This window comes from Lates calcarifer, linkage group LG7_1 (assembly GCF_001640805.2).
Source record: "Lates calcarifer isolate ASB-BC8 linkage group LG7_1, TLL_Latcal_v3, whole genome shotgun sequence".
Taxonomy (NCBI): Eukaryota; Metazoa; Chordata; class Actinopteri; family Centropomidae; genus Lates; species Lates calcarifer.
Genome location: NC_066839.1, coordinates 11,011,632 through 11,036,249, shown reverse-complemented (window position 1 = coordinate 11,036,249; position 24,618 = coordinate 11,011,632). Strand labels below are relative to the sequence as shown.

General features: G+C 40.5%; 3 protein-coding genes across 3 annotated transcripts; 2 read left to right on the top strand and 1 right to left on the bottom strand.

The window, feature by feature from the left end:
• The first annotated feature begins 410 nt into the window (after nucleotides 1-410).
• On the top strand, nucleotides 411-3,635 carry LOC108895656 (G-protein coupled receptor 6). Its single transcript, XM_018694555.1, is given in 3 exon segments — nucleotides 411-1,089; nucleotides 2,145-2,436; nucleotides 2,438-3,635. Coding segments are annotated over 2 exon segments (1,008 nt in total). The 5' UTR covers nucleotides 411-1,089; nucleotides 2,145-2,169; the 3' UTR covers nucleotides 3,179-3,635.
• Nucleotides 3,636-12,357: 8,722 nt separating this feature from the next.
• ccdc167 (coiled-coil domain containing 167) lies at nucleotides 12,358-14,084 on the bottom strand. Its single transcript, XM_018694571.2, has 4 exons — nucleotides 13,939-14,084; nucleotides 13,673-13,767; nucleotides 13,457-13,509; nucleotides 12,358-13,261 (listed from the first exon to the last, which is right to left on the bottom strand). The coding sequence occupies exons 1-4, from the start codon at nucleotides 13,987-13,989 to the stop codon at nucleotides 13,143-13,145; spliced, it is 318 nt and encodes a 105-aa protein (XP_018550087.2). The 5' UTR covers nucleotides 13,990-14,084; the 3' UTR covers nucleotides 12,358-13,142.
• Nucleotides 14,085-14,093: 9 nt separating this feature from the next.
• On the top strand, nucleotides 14,094-23,189 carry kif25 (kinesin family member 25). Its single transcript, XM_018694525.2, has 15 exons — nucleotides 14,094-14,642; nucleotides 14,784-14,849; nucleotides 15,989-16,108; nucleotides 16,375-16,516; nucleotides 18,501-18,604; nucleotides 18,749-18,834; nucleotides 18,952-18,991; nucleotides 19,093-19,160; nucleotides 19,263-19,337; nucleotides 19,530-19,676; nucleotides 19,960-20,136; nucleotides 20,490-20,644; nucleotides 20,746-20,991; nucleotides 21,736-21,891; nucleotides 22,105-23,189. Exons 1-15 carry the CDS (start codon nucleotides 14,574-14,576, stop codon nucleotides 22,254-22,256), a joined length of 1,803 nt encoding a protein of 600 aa, XP_018550041.1. The 5' UTR covers nucleotides 14,094-14,573; the 3' UTR covers nucleotides 22,257-23,189.
• The last annotated feature ends 1,429 nt before the right edge of the window (nucleotides 23,190-24,618 follow it).

Below are 24,618 nucleotides of genomic sequence, written 5' to 3'. Positions count from 1 at the left end.
CGTGATGCTAAAAAAAAAAAAAAAAAAAAAAAAAAAGTAAGGTTGATCCTTGCACTAGTAGTTTTTGTTTGTTTGTTTTTTGAACTGAAGCTGATGACCAATACTTTCCACAGATTCTCCACTTAAAGCAACCTTGGAAATTAGGTGAAATTAGCAGGTGTTTAAAACAAGTTGACTCGCCCCATCTATTCATTGCAAAGCTCTGGGATGCACCGTAGGCTTTCAAGGTATTAATCTACATGACATGAAATGAAAAATGTACTGATAACACTTGACTGTAAGCCTCCTATTTTAGCTTTGAAAGATATTAGTGCTTGTCAGTGTATTTGTCAACATCTATATCTCCTCCTCTGGGTATTCATGGGTGGAGGCTTGTGAATAAAAATAATGAATGACAACATAGCAGCTAAAACACATATATTGTAGTTGTAATAACATATAATCATATGGGAAGTTATAATTATTGACACAGGCTGTACATTAACAAACACTTGTCCTTATATCTGCATCATAGTGTGTTAGAAACCATTTAGCCCACTAAATATGACCATGCATGCTCAAGGCAAAGTTCTTGAAGGGTTTGCCTGAAACCAGAATCCATCATGCGTTCCAGGAGAGAGGTGCGAACAGTCTGCAACAACCTGTAGTTTTATTTTCTTAGTGAACAAGCGCTGAAATCGACAGGAGCCTCGATGCCAGAGAGAGTGAGAGAGTCTGGCTTCATCATCATCATCATCATCTCTCTCTCTCTCTCTCCTCTCCACTCGCTCTGCCGTGACGTCACTCAGGTTTAAAGCCTTCCTCGCGCGATCTTCGGCCGTTCCCCTCTCCTCCTCCTCCCTCCACCTCCTCCTCCTCACGTTCACTTGCCTCCTCACCGGCCAATGCTTCACACCACACCTGCCCTGGGTGTCTGTCCCATGCGTGGGAAGCACAGCCAAACCGAGGGCTTCACCGCACAGGGTCCCCAGGAGCGACAGAAAGGAGGCGACCGTTGCATCCTTCTGAGTTTGTTTTTTCACGCTTTGCCCTCGGACGCAGGGCTCTGATTTCAGCGAAAGCCTCAGCTGATACCGTTTTGTCACGGAGGTAAGGTTTTCTGAACTGACTAGAAATCATGCTTTAGAAGATAAAATGTAAAAAAAAAAAAAAAAAAAACTAAAATTATGACTTGCATCGGTTGCAATTGTTTTATTTTAATAGCAGAGTGCTAGTTATGAGAGCGAAGTCCTTGGAACAATATTGTAGTCAGATATAATTTAGAAGAATCAGATGCACTTCTGTATTCTCACCATTATGCGCTTATCAAGCAGCACAATCACCCTCATGAAAGTCTTTAAATCATTTTAAAAAAGATATTAGACAAGGAAACTAATGATATGAACGACGTTTAGTTTGTACTTTCAGCACCACGGACAGCTCCTATGCTTTTTGCTGAGACTGCAACAACTTTAAAAATGAAAATCCACCTTCAAACTTGCCGGTGATTTTAACATCGAACAGACAGCTGTTCCTCTAAGCTCCAAACTGGAGCAGTAAAAGTTGAATTCATTTTGTTTGTCTGTTGTTTTTAGATAGTCTATCCAAATGAGTTTAAGTTTGGAAGTTGGGCTTTCATTTATGAAATACTGCTAGAGAATGCGTCTTAGGAGTTGTTTCAGTTTTCACTCACTATGGAGCAGCTCCAGGATTTGTAGATGACTTCATCTCTACCGTCTGTTTCTCAGCTGTCAAACTCAAATTCACAAGTTGAGACTGAGCCAGTAAAGCGGTTACAAAAATCTTTTTAAGGTGGATTTTCTATGTATCTTTTGCATGACAGATTGGTTTTCAACAAATGACTCCAGAATGAGGGTGAATGCTTTGTTCTCATATAAAAAACTTAATTTCATTGCTTATTTGTTCTTGTTTTATGTGAGATTTTGTGTTCAGTAAGCGAGTAGACTTACTGTAACTGGACAGTTTAAGCTTCACTGCTTGGCAACTCACAAGTGTCTTTTAGCAAGACGTTGAAACATTACCAGCTCCACTAGTGCTGTCATGTACCAACCCTGACTTTTGACCTCCTTAAAAAGAGAGAAGGATTTTTTTTCCTTCACTTTATCATTAACAAACCAATCTACTTGTTCTTCTCCTGCCCACAGGACAAAGGGACAACAGAGTGGAGATATGAATGAGTCGCTGGTGGTGAACGACTCCTCTGTGACTCCTGTGGCCGGGGAAGCTCTCCCATGGATGGAGGCTGAGTCTCCAGAGCACAACAGCAGCCTGGAGTTCTCCACCGCCCCGCTAGATTTCCCCATCAACCCGTGGGACATCATGCTGTGTATGTCCGGCACCGTCATCGCCTGTGAAAACGCCATAGTGGTGGCGATCATCTTCTACACACCGACACTAAGGACTCCCATGTTCGTGCTGATTGGGAGCCTGGCCACAGGCGGACCTGCTGGCCGGCATGGGATTAATCCTAAACTTTGTGTTTCAGTATGTGATCTCCTCTGAGACTATCAGCCTCATCACTGTAGGCTTCCTGGTGGCCTCCTTCACCGCCTCCATCAGTAGCCTCCTGGCCATAACAGTGGACCGTTACTTCTCCCTCTACAACGCCCTGACATACTTCTCGGAGAAGACGCTCCAGTATGTGCACCTGATGTTACTGGGGACCTGGGGGGTGTCTCTGTTCCTAGGCTTGCTGCCAGTGCTGGGCTGGAACTGCCTGGACGAGCCGGCCTCCTGCAGCATCGTCCGCCCCCTGACCCGGAGCAACGTCACGCTCCTGGCCACCTCCTTCTTCGCCATCTTCGTGCTCATGCTCACCCTCTACTTCAAGATCTGCAAGATCGTGTGCCACCACGCCCACCAGATCGCCCTCCAGCAGCACTTTTTCGCCACGTCGCATTACGTTGCCACCAAGAAGGGGGTCTCCACCCTCGCCATCATCTTGGGGACATTTGGCGCCAGCTGGTTGCCCTTCGCCATCTACTGCCTGGTGGGCGAAAGGGAGTATCCCTCGGTGTACACCTATGCCACGCTGCTGCCGGCCACCTACAACTCCATGATCAACCCCATCATCTACGCCTACAGGAACGCAGAGATCCAGCGCTCCATCTACATGCTTCTCTGTGGCTGCTTTCAGGCTAACGGAGCCTACAGGTCCAGGTCTCCAAGTGAAGTCTAAAAAGAGGTGCTAGGGCTCTTTCTATGTGTGTGTGTGTGTGTGTGAGAGAGAGAGAGAAAAGAGAGCAAAAAGACAAACCATCTCGTGACCATCGACAATCTGCTTACAGTTGACAGTGAATGCTTTACAAACACAAAAGGGGGTGTGATACTAGAAACATGTCTCTCATGCATACTGTATCTGCACTTTACTATGTCTCAACACAAGTTAGGATGAGATTTTGGAAATGCTGTGAACAAGAAACTCCTGTGAAAAAGACAAAAACAAACCTGTGAATGTATTTAAAAAAGAGAAAAGGAATGGAAAATCTTGCACTTTATTCCATGTTTTTTGAAATGCCAAAGCAGTATTGTATAGCCCTTATTGTGTTTAAACGTTTGAACTTGTGAGTACTGTGTGCCATTTTTCTATTTTGTATTGTATTGTCTTTGATGTACATTTTCTACAAGAGGAATAAAGGGGGAAAAAAAATACAGCTGTGGCTCCAGCACGTGTCTTTACTGTACCACGTTTCTTTGACTGGAGGTCCTTGTGTCACACCTGACTTGTTTTTGTGTTTTTTTGGTTGGGTTTTTTTTTTTATATATCCACCTCGTTCCAGCCTCTTCCTCCGGAGCGCAGGTGGGTCTGTTTGAAGAGACTAATGGCACATTGAGAAAGCAAGTACTTTGCCCTGGAAAATAGCTTCAATTTACACCTAGACACATTTGAATCCTGTTTGCTTAGTGCTTTGCGTGTGCGTGTGTTAGAGAGAGAGACAGACAGACAGATATAGGGAGATACCACAAACGTGTGAAAACATGTGCCATGTGGCTTTGATTACCTCCCCTTCAGGGTGAGCAAATGAGATGAAACCTCATGTATACCCAACTACCAATGCTGCGGAAGTCAAATGAGCGTTTTATTCTTGCATTTTATCATCTGTGTAACTCCATATTAGCCCTGGTATATGGTTGCATTGATAAGATATGATGCACTCTGCTACGTGAGCACAGGAAATGAAAAACATTGTTTAGACTGTTGCCTTATCTGCCCTCGTCTCATCAGCGCACAATAACGCGTCAGGAGTAAAGCAGCTGCAGGCATGTGTGTGTGTGTGTTTGTGTGTGAGAGAGAGAGAGACAGAGTGAGAAGAGGTAATAATAAGTCTGTCTGCTCCCCCCGTCAGATGCCCTGTAAAGACATATGAACCTGGCAGCCACAAACACAGCAGTTTATCTGCCAGGCTGTTTAAACAGGTACTGGTCGAGGGGCATCACGGTGCCCCACAGGAACAAGGACACTGTTGTCGACCAGGAGACCTGCAGGTGTGTTTGGATACACAGAGAGATATCTTCTCCTTGAAAAACAATTTTACGTGCAAGACTATTATTGCTGCAACAGAGTGACATCAGAACACCACCTTAAATGTTAAATACATGTCTTAGTTTCAGAATAATAATAGTATTAAATAACATCTGCACGTTATATTAACTCAAATTGAGTGATATTAAATATCAGAAAAAGATCTTAGTTGTTTCTTGTATTTAGAATGGACTCCACCATGAATATAAAAACACACCTCCAGTGCTTTTTGATTCTTTTGTGTTTCAGTTAAAGTGTGAACACAACTTTAAATCTGTTAGAAAAAGGAAATGTAGCTTATTCGGACATTTATGTAACAGCTACAGAAGACAAGGCCTCAGCTGCAGTGTTTTTTCCATTCTCTTTTGTGCTTCCTTTAACTTTTCTGTTCTCTCAAAAGCTGTTTTCCATCCCCTTGCAATTATGTTCCCACACAATGATTTGAATTTCCTCTTACTCATATTTTAATATATTACAGTGTGCAGCAACCCAGCTTTAACCTTATGCATGCCAAACTGTATCAACTTGGTGAAGGCTAATATGAACATGGCCAGTGTAGAGATGAATTATTGGTAAGATAAGGTGTATATGTGCAGAAGAAAAGAGTCAAGTAGAGCAACTACCTTTATAAGGTAGAACAGTATAATATATACCATATATTCAGTATAGCATACACCACAAAATTTCTTTTATACAGATTTGTTTATGCACCATGAATCTTTGAGTTAGATTTTAGTCACGAATTAGGTAATGATACTGGGTCCAGCTTGGTATGTGTGTGTGTGTGTGTGTGTGTGTGTGCCTCTGGTGAGCTGGATTTGAAAATGAAAAATTATTTAGCTCTTATTTTGTCTCTGTTGTCTCAACAATAGCTCTCACACAGCAGCAAAACAGGGGTCATTGCACTTGCTCTTCATGTGGACTCTCAACCGTAATGATCTGCGGTTTGAACGCTGCGAAGCCTTCAGTCAGTTTAAGGCTGATCACAAAGTAGGGGAAAGGTGAGGGATGCTGAGGACCACTAATGGACTGCACGCTGAGGCCTGGCCGCTGTGAGAGCAGGACGTGTTTGTTCACTTTGTTTTTTTTCTCCACCTTAACATATGTTGCTTTTGGTTACCCTCCAGAGCAGGCAACCACCTGTTTGGACACAGTAGCTCCTGGCAAAAGGCTAAAATATAAAGTGTTTAAAGCTTAGATTTATTAAATGACACATTTCTAAAGTACACTTATGAGGCTCATTAAATTAACTGTTAGTTTCACATATATAATTGCACTTGAAGGAAACTGGATGTATAAAAGTGTGTTTATTTTTCCTCTAGAGATTTTTAGATATCACAGCACATGGGTTTTGTTTTTCTTATAAAGCCAGTTCCAGCTAATAGATATTCTCTTTTCCAGCAACACCCTTCTTAATGGTCACACAGTTATTGCACCCAGCAACCAGAAAAAAACAGAAACTCAGCCACTAAATAAGAAGACTTAACCTTTCATTGGAAAACTGTTGATGAATCTTAGTTTTTACAGCACAACTGTGACTATAGACTTGTCATAGACAGTTATACAAGCCAGATGGGGGAGGTTTTAAGTTTGGTTACCATTCATCCACTACATACACCTGTACAATCACCTTTTGATGCCAGAGCCGACCCTAATGTGCTTTCAACAAAAATATTCTTGATCAAAGATCATTCTTAACCTAGGAAGCAGAAGTTGACAAAACAATGTCAAGGTGCATTGAGCAGCTGTTCTGGAGCTTTTGATCACGTCACATAATCTTCACCAGCAGCTGGAGCTTACCCAGCTGACGTGGCATTTTAAAGGTTTCTTGTCCAAGGTGACAGTATAGTCTAGACCTTGGAGACTACAGACAGCAAAATACCTGTTTACACCTGTAATAATGGACTTCATGGCAACTTTTCGGGGCAGTTAACACATTACTGATATGTTATCACCTTTTAAGTTCATGTTTCCTAAGCAGTTTCCTATTTTCGCGTTCAGCACATACCGATCAACATTAACATTTATTTGGAGTAGAATTTCTGCCCACTTGATAGATGTAAGTCTAATATTCCTTCATTCATATTAATTTTATTTCAGTTTTTTTTATCCTCCATCCACACTGGAGGAAAATATCAGGCTTTTTGGCTGCCAATTGCTCTACTATCAAAGTAGCACCACTGTGGTCCAAAAACCAAAACAATGAGCTGAAAGACACCAAAAGAGCTGAGCAGAACTGGAGAGTCTGGTACATTTATTAGGTCTTTTCTAATTCTGCCCATTATATTGCAAGAGGGCTATATAGGAAAAATAATGGCTGCTTTTCAGAAAGTGTGGGATTAAGTGTTATTTGGAGCTTGTCCCGTAGTAAGAAGTAAAAATCTGATAATCTTGGCCTTGGCCATCGATTTTAACCCCTCCCCCCCAGATCTGTCCCCTGTGAGTCCACCAACATTGTCAAAGTGCAATTGTCAGTTAATTGTTTGCCTAGCAGTCTCTGGTATACAACCCACAGCTGTGTGTGTGACACATGTGTACATGTTGCTTGTTGAGTCACCTCCATGGCACGTGACAGCTGTTACTGGAGCCAAATGTGGTGCCACATACCTTATTACTCGTGGAGGTAATAAAGACACAACTTTTGACTTTTTTCTTGCTTCTATACTTGTATGTATTTGTCAACTTATCTTCTTGTATCTGTTTGCATTACTAGAGCTTTCAGCAGTGCCAGTAATACACATCTGATGCTTGAAAATCCAAGCAGTTACAAACTCTTATTTTGCAAAGCAAATGTTGTGAAATACATTTCTAAGTCTGTGTCAGCTGCAAAGTGGAGTCTTTTTTGTTTCAGAGGTTAATATTAACAACAGTGCAATTCACCCACAGACCTTTACTTTGATATTACATCCATTAGACTAAATAGGAGCTGGTAGCAGTGTTTGAATTATGTAATGCTTGATCAGTGCAGACCTGAGCAGCTCTCCAGGCAATTACCAAAGTACACAGTTGAATGATTCCCTCATTAATAACATTAATTACAGTGGTGTAGCACATGCTTTCCATAGAAACATTACTATTACTGAGTTAGCTATTAGCTCGATGGAAAGGCTTTGGTGTTATTGATTGTGTAATTACTCAAATCGCTGGCTTTTGCCTCCTTCCTGGGATGTTGTTTCATAATCACAAGAAAGTGATGTCACAGGAATGCTTGAGATGCAGATGGCAGAAGAAAAGATAGACATACCACAAAAATCAATAGTGGCATTAATTTCTGATCTGACTCCCTGTGAAGAGCACTGCGGTGTCCAGGGAAAACCATTGATCCGCCCACACTGTGATTATTAGACACTGGGGTTTACCATGATGAACACACACACACACACACACACACACAAGCACAGACACAAACACAAACACACGCTTTATCTCCTGGAAAAGCACAGACAAGGCCCACATCAGCTGCATAAAATCTGCTTTGCAATAAAAGCTATTATCATTTGCCTTTGTCCTTCTGCCTGTGGCCTGTTCAAACACCAATGTGTGTGTGTGTGTGTGTGTGTGAGTATGCGTGTGCATGTGTTGGCACAGGCCTGTACTGTATGAGTGTGCTTGTTAGTAGCCCAGCTCCTGCAAGGATTTGTCATGAGTGACTTACCAGATTGTGGGTGGGTGTGCATGTGCTGCCTGTATGATGTCTGTATTGTGTACTGTATATGTTGTGTGTGTGTGTGTGTGTGCGTGTGTATGTGTGTGTGTACCTGACTGTGAGTATGTTTATGACAGAGAGGGAGGCCAGCCCTAAACCTGGCCCAGGGAACAGGACCTCTGGTTTCTCAGAAAAACATTGTGTGATGTGGCGGGGGACATTTTTCAAGGTACAATGAGCTTAATAAGCGTTGCGAATGGAAACACACTATTTGAGGTTTTAGCTTTGTACTTGCACCTCCTAATTGTGTTTGCTTGAAGAAGTTAAACACATAAAAAGAGCAGACTGTCCCCTCTTAATTGAGGGTCCTTTCAATATATTTATAGAAAGTAAAAAGCAGTTTTTTCAAACCCCATTTCAGAGTGATTTAAATTTTCGTGTGGAGTATTACTGAACATAGCTTGCTGAAACCCATGAACACCACTATAAACATTGCCAGGTGTACAGTATAAGTGTATCAGCTCTGAATTAATAGATACAAGGTGAATAAATAAATGCATGCAAAATAAGCTAACACGCGTTATTTCTTACCTAGAGTATAAACTTGTAATCAGTGTTTGAGCTTGCTTGTGGTTGTTTGACCCCTGATAATGAACTCAAATCCCAGATTGGTTTGCAAACAAGAACAGTGATAAAGCAAACTACAGTAGTGCAGCAGTCCAATGTCTTCAAGGGTATAGAGGGATTTTTGTTTTTAATATTCATTCAAATTCATGATAGAGAACCAATAACAGAGGATCTCTATACCTTGATGAATGTGCTTGAAGATCATAAGGTTTCATGAGGCCAACTAACCCTTGTTCAACCACATTACCATGAGACCTGTCTGCACTAGATAAGACAAACTGCAGGTGGGTGGTGAAGGGTCAGCAGACGGTTACTGTCTGTCTTTATCTCTGTATTAATTTCTGATCTTTCTGAATGGGCTCTACAGGCTATAAATGACTGTTTATTGTTTTAATGTGTAATAGAGGTAGGAAGGAAATGATAGTCAACAAACATTTGTAATTATGTTGTCAGCAAAACTGTGTATGTCTCTATTTGTGTGGTATGATATTTAGAGGGAAGTGGTCCATTGAAGCCACATTAGTTCTTAATTAATTTTGAGTGCTTTTGACCCTATTTAGCCTCCATTTCTGCGACTGGAATCAAATTGACCAAAGCATTATTTCAATTATTCAAACATGCTGTGGGCTCAGCTTTGCTTTGAATGAATTTCTTTTCAATAATGAATGAAATCTTTTTAAAGAAGGCAGATAAAACTGCTGAGGCTGAAAGTGTCAGTTTTATGTCCTGGTGCAAGACTGAATGTAGCTGCAGCCAGTTCACTTACTTTCTGATACTTCCACAGGTCTGGCTCTCCATCATTCACACCTTTATTCAGCCTCATTACCTGCCATCAGCTCACCTTTTCCTGATACTCCCATCCGCTCCCACACACTCACTGAACCCTACTGCTCCAGTCAGGACAGTACAGAGTGGTGTAACCTTCAAAGCCCGACAGATCAGTTCTTAAGAAGCCACTTCTGTAACAAAATTAACTCTCCCCCTGGCCACAAATTACACCCATTACGCTCTTGACTCTGCTCTCATCATCTTTTCAAGAGAAACTCTTATTTACTTATTAAGAGATTCATCACCACTCTGACTGCAGCTATGATGACTAATGTAGAAATTAGGTGTGGAGTGGATGAATGCAGCCATGATCAGCCTCAGGACTCAGGAATATGACTTGCATTAGTATCTGAGCATGATGACTTATCCCCTTACTATTAGCTGCTTTATTGTTGGCACATACAGAGGAATAGGCTTAAGATGCTTTTACAAGTGCAGACAGAGTGTGATGGCAGGAGTGATTTCAAGATGTGTCATGGTTTTAAATAATCATGGACTTCACTGCACACATTTCAGTAGGTATTAGAAGGGGCAAAACTTTACCTTTTTCAATTAGGAAATTAAAAGGATACACATTTAGCTGTGTGCCACATACATCATAAACACAAAATTCAACCGACATATGACCAAACATCTGAAACTTTGTTATGTCATTTGACTCAAGTGAACTGGACCAAAAAGGGCAGCACGACAGGTTCAGCACCTGAAGACATAACCAAACAACTGTTGAAAAACTTATATAATGACGCCTGACCTGAGTGCAGGCTCTGAACCTCCACTTGTTCTTGGTGAGCTCAAACAATTCAAAGTGACATGTGGCATTTTGGTGCTCAGACAGGCCAATTCTGGCTCTTTTTTTTTTCCTTCTTTTTTTTGTGAGTCATGTACTTTCAAAACTTAAGGCCATGCTGTGTCATGAAAAGTGAAACTGCACACAAGGTCAGAATCTGAATGTACATGACCATAAGTTTCATATTACATTCAAAAGAAACGGCCTAAAAACAATTCAGAACTATAATTAAAACTGAAGCACTAAACAACAGTGTCACGCATCAAAATATTTAGACCAATTTGTGAATTTGTTGCTTTTCACCTGTAAAGGGTTAATTTTCAGTTTTAACTGAGCAATAATATCAAACACAATGTGAAAATGAGTATTCAAACTTAGTGCAGTATCCATAATCAGCATTTAAATCCCACAGAGGAGTTGCATAATGGGATTGTTTACACTTGTTTTATCTGGGGATGAGAGAATGAGTGTGTGTAGGTGTGAGGTGGACTGTGTTGGAGATAATAGAGCGTGTGGGAGGGAGGGCACACAAACAATTATTTGCTGAGCTGTCCTGTCATACATTTGACCTGAACTTTCCCACCACAACAAAAGACCTCCTTTTTGCATCCAAAGCAAAAAAGGGATGATTCTGATTCTATATTTTTGTTATTGTCAACAAATCACATAAAAAGACCAAACCCTAATTTCTTAATTTATTGATCCTAAGTGTCATCGGACATAACTTATTCCTCTGTGCCATAGACTTAGTCCAAAAACCACTGAAACACATCGGCAAGTGACATGTTCCTGTCCTCCTGCTGTACATACCCACAAAAGCAGAACTTGTGTGTCGTATAATTAGAACAAAGGAAACTGAGGCCAGAGCTGGAGATGGGAAAGGCCACAACTATAAAACTACTGTTTAATTATTTGCAATGATTATGAATGTAGAACAGAAATAAAAGCGAAGACCTCTATGAGAACCACCAGCTGGATTGCACCCAAAACTGAAAACTATATAGGTTTCAGACCAGGTAGATAAGCTACTGACTGAATGTAGTAATGACACTGGCACAAGTAATCACTGAAATCTTTTACGATAAAACTGCAAATTCTTCCAAAAAAATGAACCTGAAATTGAAGATACATATAAGAGTTTAGGAGAAGGGTTAGGTGAATGAGAAGAAAAGAAAATTAAATGTTTCTTAGGCTTCAATAGTGACAGATAATGGGATACCACTCATCGATTTACTGGGTTGTGTATAACTGCAAGATACAGTCATTATAGACAAAGCAATGAGAATCAATATCAGGACTGTTTTTTTATACTCTCAGAACTGAGGGAAGGCCTTACAGTATAGACTTAGCGCAGTCTTATCCTTGGACTTCCCTCTAGTGCCACACTAATCACACCATTGGTGAAAATGACTCCTCCTCTAAATCTGTCTCCAGTGTCAAACAATGAACCTTCTGATCAGAACATTTTCTCACCCACTGAAATCACATTTAAAAAGTGTCGTCCCTTCGTACTTCTGACGTATTATTTGTTGGTCTGGTTTGATGTTTTTAGAGAGAACCATGAGTCTCATTCTAAAATGATACAACCAGGTATGACAAATTTGGGCCTCTGTTAAAGTTGTGACTCATCTAATGAACTCTACTCCCAATATATATATATATATATATATATATAATTAAGTGTTGTGTTTTTAAAATGCACTACAGATAATGAACATAACAAGCATTTAATATGTTCATGAAAAAACATAATAATAATAAATTAATAACAGATAAATATGCCCATTCTTCTTAATTGTACTGAAATAAAGACGTCTGTGAACATGTTTAACGTCTTTAAGTGCTTGTTACGAGATGGGTGAATAGCTGCTTTAGTGTGTCATGAAAACAAAAGATACATTCTTCAGGTCCTGTGTAAATCCATGAACAAGACACAAAGCTCACTTAACAAAGAAAAGCAAATAGATCCTTACTTGCAGTAGCATTTCCATCCATTTAACTGTCTGACATGTACATATACAATATGTGGCTCATGCACTATTATTTATTGTATATTTATTTATATGGCAGTCTTGATTGGCACCAAGTGTCTCTTCTGTATATTATATAAAATGCTGCAATATTACATTGGTCCATTTGTGCCATGAGGCAAACTTGGTTATTTAAGTGACAAGCTGTATCTCAATTTCTCTTCATGTTGAATATCAAAATAAACAGTAAGGTTTTTTTACACAGCAATGAAACTGTGACTGTGTACAAGCTGAGGAAAAGACAACAGATGCTCGCTTACTTCACCTTATACAGTATGTGTTACAAGTGATGGTTTACAGGTGATACAATCCTGGTCACCTGCAGTAGTGTGCAGATGTCCAGCATGCAGGTTTGTCATCTCATAGCCGGGTATAACTATCCAAATGTCAAAGTGTCAAAAATGCTGTTGAAATAGTCATATTCAGTTGACAGAGAGATCATGACGAAGGAAGCACAGGCCATTAATAAGTATTCAAACATGGTTAAAACACCAGTTACCAGTTTCCAGTTTCAGTGGTGGGGTTTTGGACTGTGCAGGTTAAAACCAGTTTGATAAGATGAGACAAAGAAAATGAAATGATGCCATCTAGAGGCAGAATTGAGGTATTTCATCCACACAGCTTTTCAGCTATTTTTCATGTGTGTGGAGGCTGTTGCTCTTTGAAGAGAAATATGTCCCCTTAAGATTCTGGGTGGTATCATGAGTCTTCTTCATTGTAGAAAAACATGTAGTAAAATAGAGCACTGATAACAAGCAGAGCGACTGACAGCAGCATGTTCTTCCGATTTTCTCCTCGTAAGGTCTCCAGCTCCTTGTCTAGAAAGGAAAAATAAATTGGTGTGCAGGCATTAATGTGTGCTACTGACATGTCCATCCTTTTCATGACACATTTATCTCCCTTACATGATAGTATATTGGTTACTTTTAACAATAATAAGTATCTCTATCAGTATTGATATTGGTGAGGGGGAATCTAAAGCTATGAATAACAATTTAAGTGTATAGACTCACCTAACTTTTGCACCCTTTCATTCATGATTGCCATTTCATCCTCCAGTTCCTGCCTATGGAGCAGAAAGGACGAGACAAAAACAAGCGGCACAATAAGAAAGATAAGTTAGGATGGATCCAGCACTTTGCCACTAAAGTCTAATATTGTTTTAAGACAGACTCGAAAAATTATTTTTTTAAACTGTCAATCTCCTTCTCCATCATCACCATCCTCACCTCTCCTTTTCAGAGAGCTTCTCCTTCCTGCTCCTGAACTCCGCCCTCTCCAGGTTGTCCTGGCAACGCGCCCGTCGCTCCTCCAAACGGTCAATCTACAAAACAGTATTTACAGGTGATGTGCGTGACTAGCCACAGTGGGTGAGCGAATGAACAAATGAATGAATGACGTGTACTGGCTGAACGCGAGGTTAACGCGAGATATATTGCTTAGCAAGTGTTGGCTAAAGAGCTACTAGCTAGCCAAACGCAAAGAAAAGTCTCACCTCCGTGGCGACGCTGATTTTCTCTCGCCTTTTGTCTTTTTGTTTAGCCATTTTGTTACGGGTCCCACTACTGAGAGGCTGGCTGAAGTAAACTCTGACTGTACGGAAGTGTTTTTTCTTCTTCGCAATGTTTATTTTTTCCTTGTGCCACATCACTCCGCAGAGGCTTTGCTGCCCTCTGTCGGTTACTAAATACTTCCCAAATTAATTAACAACACCTGTGTGCAGAGGACGCGTCTTCCTGCTACAACTTAAAATACTGTCGTGCTGATTTTCACGAAAACGTGATTTGAACGCATTATACACTAATTAAAGACAGGGATTCTCGATAACAGCCGCCAAACAAAGATGAGCAATTTATTTATGAATATTTGGATGCGACTTTTAGACTGAACTTCGCTGTCAGGAGTTAGGTAAAATGGTCGTCTCGCCTGCCTTTTTTAATCATTCAGGCTGGAGGCTGCCTCCTCTCACAAACGCAGACAGGTGATCAGAGTTGAGAGAGTTGTTGTTGACCGCCCCTAATCGGATTATTTGACCTGAGAGGACACGACTTGATCAGCTGAAAAGGAAAGGGACGAGGCTACATATTCTCCTCTCTGCTAACTCTCTGCTTCTCTTCTTGAGGGGAAAAAATGCCTCTCTTTATTAACCGTGACCAGATATTTGCGCATCAGGTGCATCTGCTGGAGCACAAACTGAGGGTAAATTACACTTGAATTAAGTTTTATGAAGTTATTTGAGTCTGAGAATTTGTTTAGCGACTTCTAGCTTCATCCAGTACTTAATGCACACAATATTTGTAACGTACACTTGAGATATACTGTAAGTATTTTTGTTTCTAGAGTAAAGAGGAGCGAATACTGGAGCTGGAGACAGAGAATGCTATTCTTCATTTAAGACTTGCAGAGGTAAGGAGATTTCTGCCATTCATCTCTTACAGGTAGAGGCTTAAACCTACAGGCTTATTCTATTCTGCCTGACCTGTGTCGATTATATTTAAGGACTGTGTTTTATCTGAATTACTTTTTTTGTGCCAAGTGTGTGTATGTTGTTGACACTTGGCTTAATTTCAGCAGCTTTTTACACCTGGCCAACTGCTGACACTGGAATATGTTTAGAAGCAGTTCAACACACAATGTAATGACGCTGGTGCAGTATGGGAATAACTTTTTGCAGTGGACAGAGATCACTCTGGTCTGAAAGATTCAAATAAACATTCTGAGATCTTTATTTCACTGGTATTTCAGTCCATGTGTCACCTAGAATGCTGGCTCATACCTTTAGTTTATAATCAGAGTTGCTTTGGGTTGATGGTTGGTACACTGTATGACAAAGATGCCACCAAACATGTGTGAGGCTTTTAGTGGCCTGGCCACTTAATTGAAAGTTCTCTGTGTCTCTGATAAATTATGATAATTCAGGCACATTACAGGACAGACTAATTTGGATGTTGATGTTGGATGTCTAATTGGAATTCATGGGGCTCTTTTATTGGGAATAGTTTGACATATCATAGCTGGAAAAGCACAGGTATATGTAATAATAATAATGAACAATGCCAGCTCTGGAGTTGAACATGGTGTCTCACTGACATGACCTGTTTGACCTATCAAATTGAACAGAGCCACCATTAATGTGCTTTTCTGGTGGCATATCAAAATACCTGCTAGAAAGATCAATCTATAGTATGTAAAACTGTAATGTCCCACAAATGATGAGCAAACATTAACATACGTTCAATTTTTATACTATTACTGTACAGGTTTTTGGGATAAGGCGTGTTGCATATTCTCTCAACATTTTGGGAGTGGCACAGCACATTTGACCAATCCATCTATTAGAGAAATGTATTGGTCTCTATGTTTTCAACAGTTGACAAACAAACAGGCCTTTGTGTTTAAACTCAGTTTTTTGCAATTAAGCATCACATGATACAATTGGGGGATAATCGTATTTCAGCTGCAAGTCATACTTTAGCATGGCATAAAGTAAGAATGAAGTGGAGCAGTGGTGCAGAACAAGTATGTTCATGTTATATCCTTTTCAGTGTCTGGGGAAACTACGTAGGGACCAGGAGGAGGAGAGCAAGGCCTTGAACCATCAGCACCAGAGGGATGCACAGAATATAACCCAGACAGCCCTGGCCAAACTCCTGTCTCAGGTTCAGGTACAAATGCCTTGAGATGAGAGTGTGTGTGTGTGTGTGTGTGTGTGTGTGTGTGTGTGTGTGTGTGTGTGTGTGTGTGTGTGCGCGCGCATGCGCACACGCGCATGGTAGATTTTGAGTTGTCTCTGTATGTTTTGTTTACCACATACCATCCAGAATAAAGATAAGCAGGTTCTATGGAAACACAGAAAGGCATATACAACAAAGAATAGACTCACACAGAGCCTACACACTTCGAATGTTCTTTTTGTTTGTGTTTGTGGCAGGCTGTGAAGCAGGACCTGAGTGAAGTGTTTGCAGTATATGTGAGTTTTGCCACTGAGCTGGAGGAACAGAGCAAGAAGCTACTGGAGAAAGTAGAGCAAGCCAGCTCCTCCCTTAACGGTCACCATGGAGACGAGGTTCAGAGTAAGTATCTGAGTGAGCAGAGCCATGGGTCAACATCCATGTAGTAACTTTGACATCATCTGTAGGTTAGGTGTCTGAAGGAGTGTTTTGAAGCTGGGGTTTATATTTACTGCTTGGCACCATCTTGGCAGTTTGGAGTCCAAATCCAAATTTGGACATCACAGGTAGCCATTAGAGGAGCAGCATCTTAGGGCACTTACACTCTGCCCTTAACACTGAGCTGTGGTAGTTTCCAGTTTAAAGGTACCAAATACTGAATAACAGGACATTGTGGCATTGCACGAGTTAGGACATTTAGTTTTTTGGGACTGAAACCAATATTTAGAATGATGATGTAATAGACAATTGCCTGTTACAAATGTCCACATTTGTAGATATCACAGATTGATCACAAAGTGAGAGTAACCCTGTAACACCCATGCCCAAAAGTAGGGTGGTCCACTTAAATTAAAACAAACTGAGTACTTCTTAACTCTTGTGATGACTTTGCAGAAATACTTTGAAGGTAAGGAGACAACATTTGAGTTCAATGCTCGTCCCTGTGTGTTTTTTAAATGATCTTTGAAGGTGTCATACGCAGGAAGATACCTCTAACTTTTATTTTCTTCTCACTCATTCACCTCATTGGTGTGACCATTCTGAAGTGGCTTACAGGTTTTGTGCCCGGCTATATCTCCATAAGGGTGCGTGTGCTGGTAATCCTCTCACGCTGTTCCTCCCCTCCTCTCTCTCGCCCCTCCCTTTGAGGTTGTCCAAGGTTGACTGTTCTGTTGTACGCTGTCTCGCATGTCAGCTGGTCATCCAGGCTCTGACGTTCCTGTCAAATGCTTTGGCACACATACTGTAAGCCTGAGCACATGCTGTCCAGTGCATAATACTACAAGCTGCTACAAACAAAGTGGCTTCTCTTGACCTTTTATTGTTGATGTCAGTTGATAGAGTTGAGGAAGAATGTAGAGATTTACCTGCACTGAATACAGAATATTTTCTCTCCGGTTGATACTAGGAATTTAAACTGCTGTGCGATTTTTTTTTCTATAATGTATGTATGTTGAACTTTATTTGCTACTTTGTCTATAATTGTTTGTTCTTCACTGTAGGGCTGTTAATGTGTTATTAATTTATTTTACAGGATGGACATGGACTTTTCATGACTTATAGAATTGCAGAGACTGTGTGGTAGGCTGTTAAATGGAAATCGGTCATAAATTAGCTACAATATGTGGCACTCCAAAACCTTTGACAGTCAATTTTTGAGAATTGGCCAGGTTTCTATTCAGTACTTCGAGTTATGAGTATCTTAGAATAATTGTGTCGAACTCAGATGAAAAAATATTTCCTGAAGTTGTTTTTATGTTTTAAACATGTTTGGGAAACTGAAATTCTGACAGCACTCAGATGTTTTTATACTCTGTCTCCTGCATTAAACTAAGTTTGCTGAGAACATGCCAAAGAACAGAATAAATAAATCAACAGCACACAGTCAGTTAATGTTCTGAAGGCTTTTGAAGTAAAGTAATATCCCACAACGAGGACATTCGATCTGTTTTGCTACCGTGAAATTTCAGGGAAAATATCCTGGTCACTCAACACTGTTCTGTTCTATTTATGTTCAACCCAGGCTATTCTTGAATGTCTCAGCCTGTCCTTTGTGTGAATGGTAGTGTTTGTTGCCAGGTGTGTGTACAGGATTAAAGACTTGGCCTGAATTCAGAGATCTACACCAGAGAACAGATGCCTCTGGCTTTGCAGTTGATTTTGACACAGATTTCATTCATTCAACTGTCCGCCTTAAGACTGTCTGAGTTTTACACTGCACTGCACCAGATTGCACACCAAATGGCTGATGGCCAATCTTGTTTGTTGATCTTGGCTTAAAGATGTCAAAAAGGCAACTTTAACCACAGTCCATGACTTAAAAAAAAAAAAAAAAAAAAAAACTTTTGAAAGCTATTTCCACTAACTTTCTGCCTTCCCCACACAGACTTGCAGGCTCGTGTCGCAGCTCTGGAGCGCTCTCTGGAGGAGGAGAAGGAGAGGTGCGGGGCAGAGAGGCAGAGGAGGAAAGAACTTCACAACACACTGGTGGTGAGGACTGATGTTTTATTGCCATATGGGCCAGATCATATGTCTAGGGTGGCAGATCATATATATATATATATATATACACACACACACAAAGAACTTTAACAAATCTGCCAATGATTTTTGTTGTTCTTTGTTTTGGTACAGGAGCTTAGAGGTAACATCAGAGTTCACTGCAGGGTGCGACCAGTTCTACCCTTTGACCACATCCAGTCCTCATCCTCTGGATCAGGGTGGGTCAACACACACTCATATGTGCACACTGTAAAATACAATATGATAAATTATGCATGAGGGCAGTTTTTCTTTGCTTGATAATCCAATGTTATCCTTGTCCTTTTCTCTGTTAGGCCTGCATCATCAGAGGAAGTAGTCTATGCAATCAGTGATGTGAGTCTCACAGACTTTTACATTAGATTAGATTTGGTTGATGCTAACCTGCATCAGTGTTCTATTTTTTTTTTTTTATTATTCCTTATTTGTGTTCTCAGGACACGGTGATGGTGAATTGCCTGAAGACTGGGATGCCAGTGCAAAACAAGATGTTTGAGTATGAGAGGTAAAATACTGACACAATGGCATGTACATTACAATATGATTCTTTACTTTTTTTTTTTTTTTTTTTGGCAATAAGTCACTGTGGAACTTTTGTCTCTCCCAGGGTTCATGGACCAGAGGATTCCCAGGATGCTGTGTTTGAGGAAGTAAAGCCACTCCTCACATCCCTTCTGGACGGGTAGGTGCCAATACAACAATACAAACAAATAACATATCAAATAACATGTCATTCAAGTGTATTCATTCAGCTGTCCTCATTAAACTCAACCCTGCGTAAATGTGGTGTTTCAGATGAAGAGCAAATTGAACGAGATAAATGTCAAACATAATACTGAATTAAATTAATGTCATCTCTCTCCCTCCCCCGCAGCTATAATGTTTGTATCATGGCATACGGACAGACAGGCAGTGGGAAAACTCACACCATGATGGGATCCCAGCCACTAGAGGAGCACTCAAGGACGCAGCAGGAGGCACAGCAGGGTATTATCCCCAAGGCTGCTGCTGAGCTGTTTCGGTGAGAGAGAATTGACTGTGTATACATTTGTTTTCAGTAGAATTTGCAGCATGTAATGACTAAATTCAAGAGGAAAGTATGCTTTTGTGCTCTGCCCCTGCCTTCAATTTAGTGTTAGAGATAAAAACTATAGTATAGTTGGTCTATTGTGTCATAAAAATTAATGTATCATAAAAATTAATTTGCAACGTGCACTGAGAGCTGGAATAGACTAATTGTCTTTTGACCCTTTCTCTTCTTGAACTGTCCAATGTTGTGTATCTGTTCCTGCTGTGTGACCCAGGCTGATCTCTGAGAAGCCTGCAGAGAGCCACACAGTGGAGGTGTCAGTGATGGAGGTGTACAACAATGAGGTGTTTGACCTGCTGGCAAAAGATGAGCAGGGGAAAGCTGCCGGCCAGCGCAGGGATGTCATCACCACCTCCTCTGGTACCAGCGAGGTCACCTCCCTTACATATGAGTGAGTACTGCTGGAGCTGAGGCGACTGTTTGCAGATAGTGTTTATTTGTGCTTCATTATGAAGGGTCTAAAAGATGACATTTAGCAGCTATATTGCTAGTTTTATGAAATAGTTATGTATTGGCAGAGCAGTTCTTTTGCAGCTCCACTAATCAATACTTTTTTAATATGAAAAGTTTATCAAATGCTCTCAGATCTGTGAGGCTTAATAAAGTTAATTTAGCTCATTGTTTTTTTGATTTTGATTGAGTGTTAATGTAAAAAATATTGATTATAGCTGACTTAACAAATAAAATGTCAGCTAATGGTGCATGTAGTTAATTTTTAAGTAATTTTCTCTGTATGTTTTACAGGCCTGTGTGTAGCACCTCTGAGGTGATGCAGATCATCCTCAGTGTTCTGAAACTCAGGGCTCACTGTCCCACTCTTGTCCATACTGACTCCTCACGCTCTCATCTCATTGTAACCCTCACCATTTCCTCCAAGAGCCCCAATGCACTGGCTCTGGGTGAGACGCATTCATACACACACTCCCAGACTCACATCAGCATAAATGATGCCTGAAAACCACATATTCCTGCATTGTGACTTTACTACTCCTCCATTCAGCCCGCAGGCTACAGAGTGCCAAGAAGGACATGCAACGCTCCCCCCAGAAGGAGTGGTGGAGTCCACGCTGTCGCCGTGCCAACCCTGCTGCCCGCCACTCATCTGACGAACTCTTTGCAAGCACCGCCTCCTCTCCCTGCCCTTCACCTTCACATTCCCCGTGTCCCTCCCCGAGGCACAGTATCTCACAGACTCCATTCAGGACCAAGCTGCAGCTGGTGGACCTGGCAGGGAGTGAGTGTGTTGGTAAGACTAGCTCAGTGCTTATGGATATTCTTAGAATTTGTAGGCTGCATAGGAACACTGGTGCCTGAGTGTTTTATGATGCACCAGGCAAGAAGGAAAGATTTAAGTGGAAAATAAACCCCTTATCACGCCAAATTGCAAAATGGGGCTTTAGGCATATGCCTAATTGAGATGCTATAGATAAACTGCTGCTAAAAATGAAATTCAAGTGTCAAGTGGCTACACATCTCTGCTCTGATGAGCTAATTATTAAGCAAAAAATCAACTCTTAAACAGCAGAGTCTGCTGCAGTATAAGAAAGCTGAACTCATCAAAAATTATGACTATATAATTTTGTATAGAGCTTCATAAATCTGACAGGCAGTCTTAGTAAACAAGAGATTGATGACTTGACAAATTTGCTATGTAAGTATTTGGTATTTAAATGTGAACATTTTTCAGTTACTGCTTGGAGTTACTTTGAGCTGAATATGCTGCTTAGTGCAGATTTAAAACACTTGAATCACAGCTTGTTTCTGTTTTCTTTAAAAGTCTGAATCATGAAATATCAAATGATTAATCCAGATAGGTTCCCACAGTACAAACAAAGCTGAGGATGCAGGTCTTTAACCATATTTAACCTTTTATTTATGCAGGAAAAAGTTGACTGAATCTAGTGGACCCAAATCCTGTTCACTGAGCAGATCACCTAGCTTTAGGTTGGTCATATATATGTGTTTGTGTGTGTGTGTGTGTGTGCATCAGGTATGTCTGGGGTTTCGGGTGCTGCTCTGTGGGAGGTGTCCTGTATAAACCGCAGCCTCTCTGCTCTGTCTGATGTCCTGGGAGCTCTGGCCGAGCAGAGACCGCACGTCCCCTACAGGAACAGCAAACTGACTCATCTACTCCAGGATTCCATAGGTGAGGTACAAACATACACACTCACTCTCTCTAACTTTCTGTACTTTGACTTAGGACCCATGCTCGTTATGTCTACTTCAACCCCATGGTCCCACCCAGCTGAGAGATTCCACACATCACTACTCTCAAACACACAGACATATAAACACTTAAACAAACATCATGTTTTCTTTGTCAACATCTCCTCTTGTCTTTCTCCAATTTGTCCACCAGGTGGCGATGCCAAGTTATTGGTGATGCTGTGTGTCTCTCCCACGCAGCGTTTCATCACCGAGTCTCTGCAGTCTCTGGGATTAGGCACGCGGGCCCGTCAGGTCCAGAAGGAGCTACCTCGAAGGAAGAATAACACCCTTAAAGTTAAGTGATGAGACAGAGAGAGATTTCATCCTTTGCAACGTAAAGGTGCTGTGGCAGCATGTATCCTTTAACAGTCATGCCAGCAGAGCAGATCTGACATGCATACCTACAAATGTATTCTTTTACTTTTCCAGAATATAAATGTATGATTGTATCTGTGGGCCCTTGAAAGACTGACAAATCAAAGTTCACAGCCTTAAACAATACGATAGTAACTTATTGCAGTTATTAGACATTTTAATTTATCACTGGGTTACTTGGTGCTACATACTCATTTGTATTAAAATCCTGAACAGTAATAGTAATAGAGTGATATCATCTTCCTGACTCTACAGAAGAGTTTAGTAGATACTTAACTTTGGGAAATATGTTGGTTTAACCAGCATTGTTGCTATATTTCTATTTTTAAATAGATCTTGGTAGCACTAAATGTCAACATAGGTTAACTACTGCAGAATTGCAGATATTTTGTAATACACATTTTTGATGTGCAATTAAGCCTGGCAGTTTCTTAGGGAGCTGAATAGCTGTACATGACAATAAAATTAAGGTAGGATTTTAATAACATAGAATAACTATGAAAATACTATAGTTAGTACTTTTTTCAGTGTGATTAAATTCCATTTTATCTACACCAGTATTAAGATGTAGATCATGCCAGTAGTGAATACTGCTGTATTGTAACGCAGAAGCTTTTTGATCACTGTAGTCTTATTTATTTATTCTGCTGTAAATCATTGAAATACCTGCTGCTCATGCTATGCCTTCTCTTTTTTAGTGTTTTGGTGTTCATACAGTATTTATGCACATTTTCATGTATTCTGTATCTGTAATCATCACCTTTTTTGTTACACATTGCAAATCTTTCCAAAACCTTGATAGACTAGTCTCAATAGAATATGGTATTAGTATTACTTTAAAATAAACAGATGACATGCAGATGTATCTGCCTTTTTGTATCCATCTGTTCCATAAATCCAGTGCTGGAAACTTAGTGGCAGTCTGTAATTAAAAACAATATTTGAATACATTGTGCAGTCCCTCTGAAAAATGAGGAATTCTTATACAGTTTGTTCCTCACTTGAAGGCTTTGTATGCAAACTGCTTCTAGTTTAGGGAATTGTTCCAATGAGCTACCTGCTGCAGTGTAGATTGCAGTGCAGAGGAACACATACAAACATCAAAGCATTAGGGCAATAGGGTTATTTTTAGCTTTTGTTTTACAGTAAATTATTAGGAGCAGCAGATAGGTGCAATATCCTGCATAAGCATAATACAAGTGAGAAGTTGTAAAGCTGATTGTCCAGTGGGGCATTACCCATCAGCCTGACACTAAAGCACACCAGGTGATTATTATTTGCAAAAGCTATTTCAGATCTGTTGACTTCAGTTTAATGGTGGGAAGAAAACAAATCAAGCAATTTCCTCCAAAGGTGAAACGGTTGGACACCTTCCCAGCATAAATAGAATAACACACTGTATCTGGTAATTAAATCTTTTTCATCAGCTCCCCTTAGACAAACACACACTGACTCACTTTTTAATAAGCCTCCTTCTACCAGTGCACTGCAAACTGCAATGAGAGCTCTGCACAATGTACTCAAGTTCCATTTCATGCACTCCCTAAGCTGACATGTTTTTGAGACGCAGATGTCATGTGCCACCCTGACATGAAAGCTGAAATGCCCGAAGCGTCTTTGAAACTGCAGGCTCAGAGGATAAAGAGTGACAGGACAAAAAATAAGATTATAACCAGAGTGACAAGATAATAAACATGAAAACTCCAGGAGCATCTTCTGTGTAGAGAGAAGAAAGGGAAGACAGAGGCGAGGAGAGAGAGGAGAGGTGAGAAAAAGTGTGGAGAGAGAGGAGTATAGTGAGAATAAGACGAGAGAAATGTGAAAAGAAGAAGGTGAGCGTGAAAGTGTGACAACACCCGAGACTGTGAAGTTGCAATTTTAACCTTCTTTCTTTATCTACATATGACAAATAAAATCTGAGACAGTTTCTAACAGGATGGTTTTTCTTAGCAGGTCCAGATGTGAATTATTTGGGAAAACCCTGCAGATAAACTCCAAGGACCTGTTCTTCCTATCTGGATCAAAAGAGTTACTGAGTCAGACCAGTTTTACAGTTCTGGCTTGAAATATGTACATTGGAGCAGCTCTCATACCAACAAGTCCTTACACCCAAAACCGGAAAAAGCACAGGCTAATTTTGCCTAGAAATTTTAAGCTGGCTCTGGAGAAATGAAAAAAATCCAGGCTTTTGTCAAATCCCAGACAGTCAAATCAAGCTTATTCACTTCCATGTACAGAGAAACAGGAGATGAGACAAACTCAAGCTCAACAACAACAAACCCATAATATG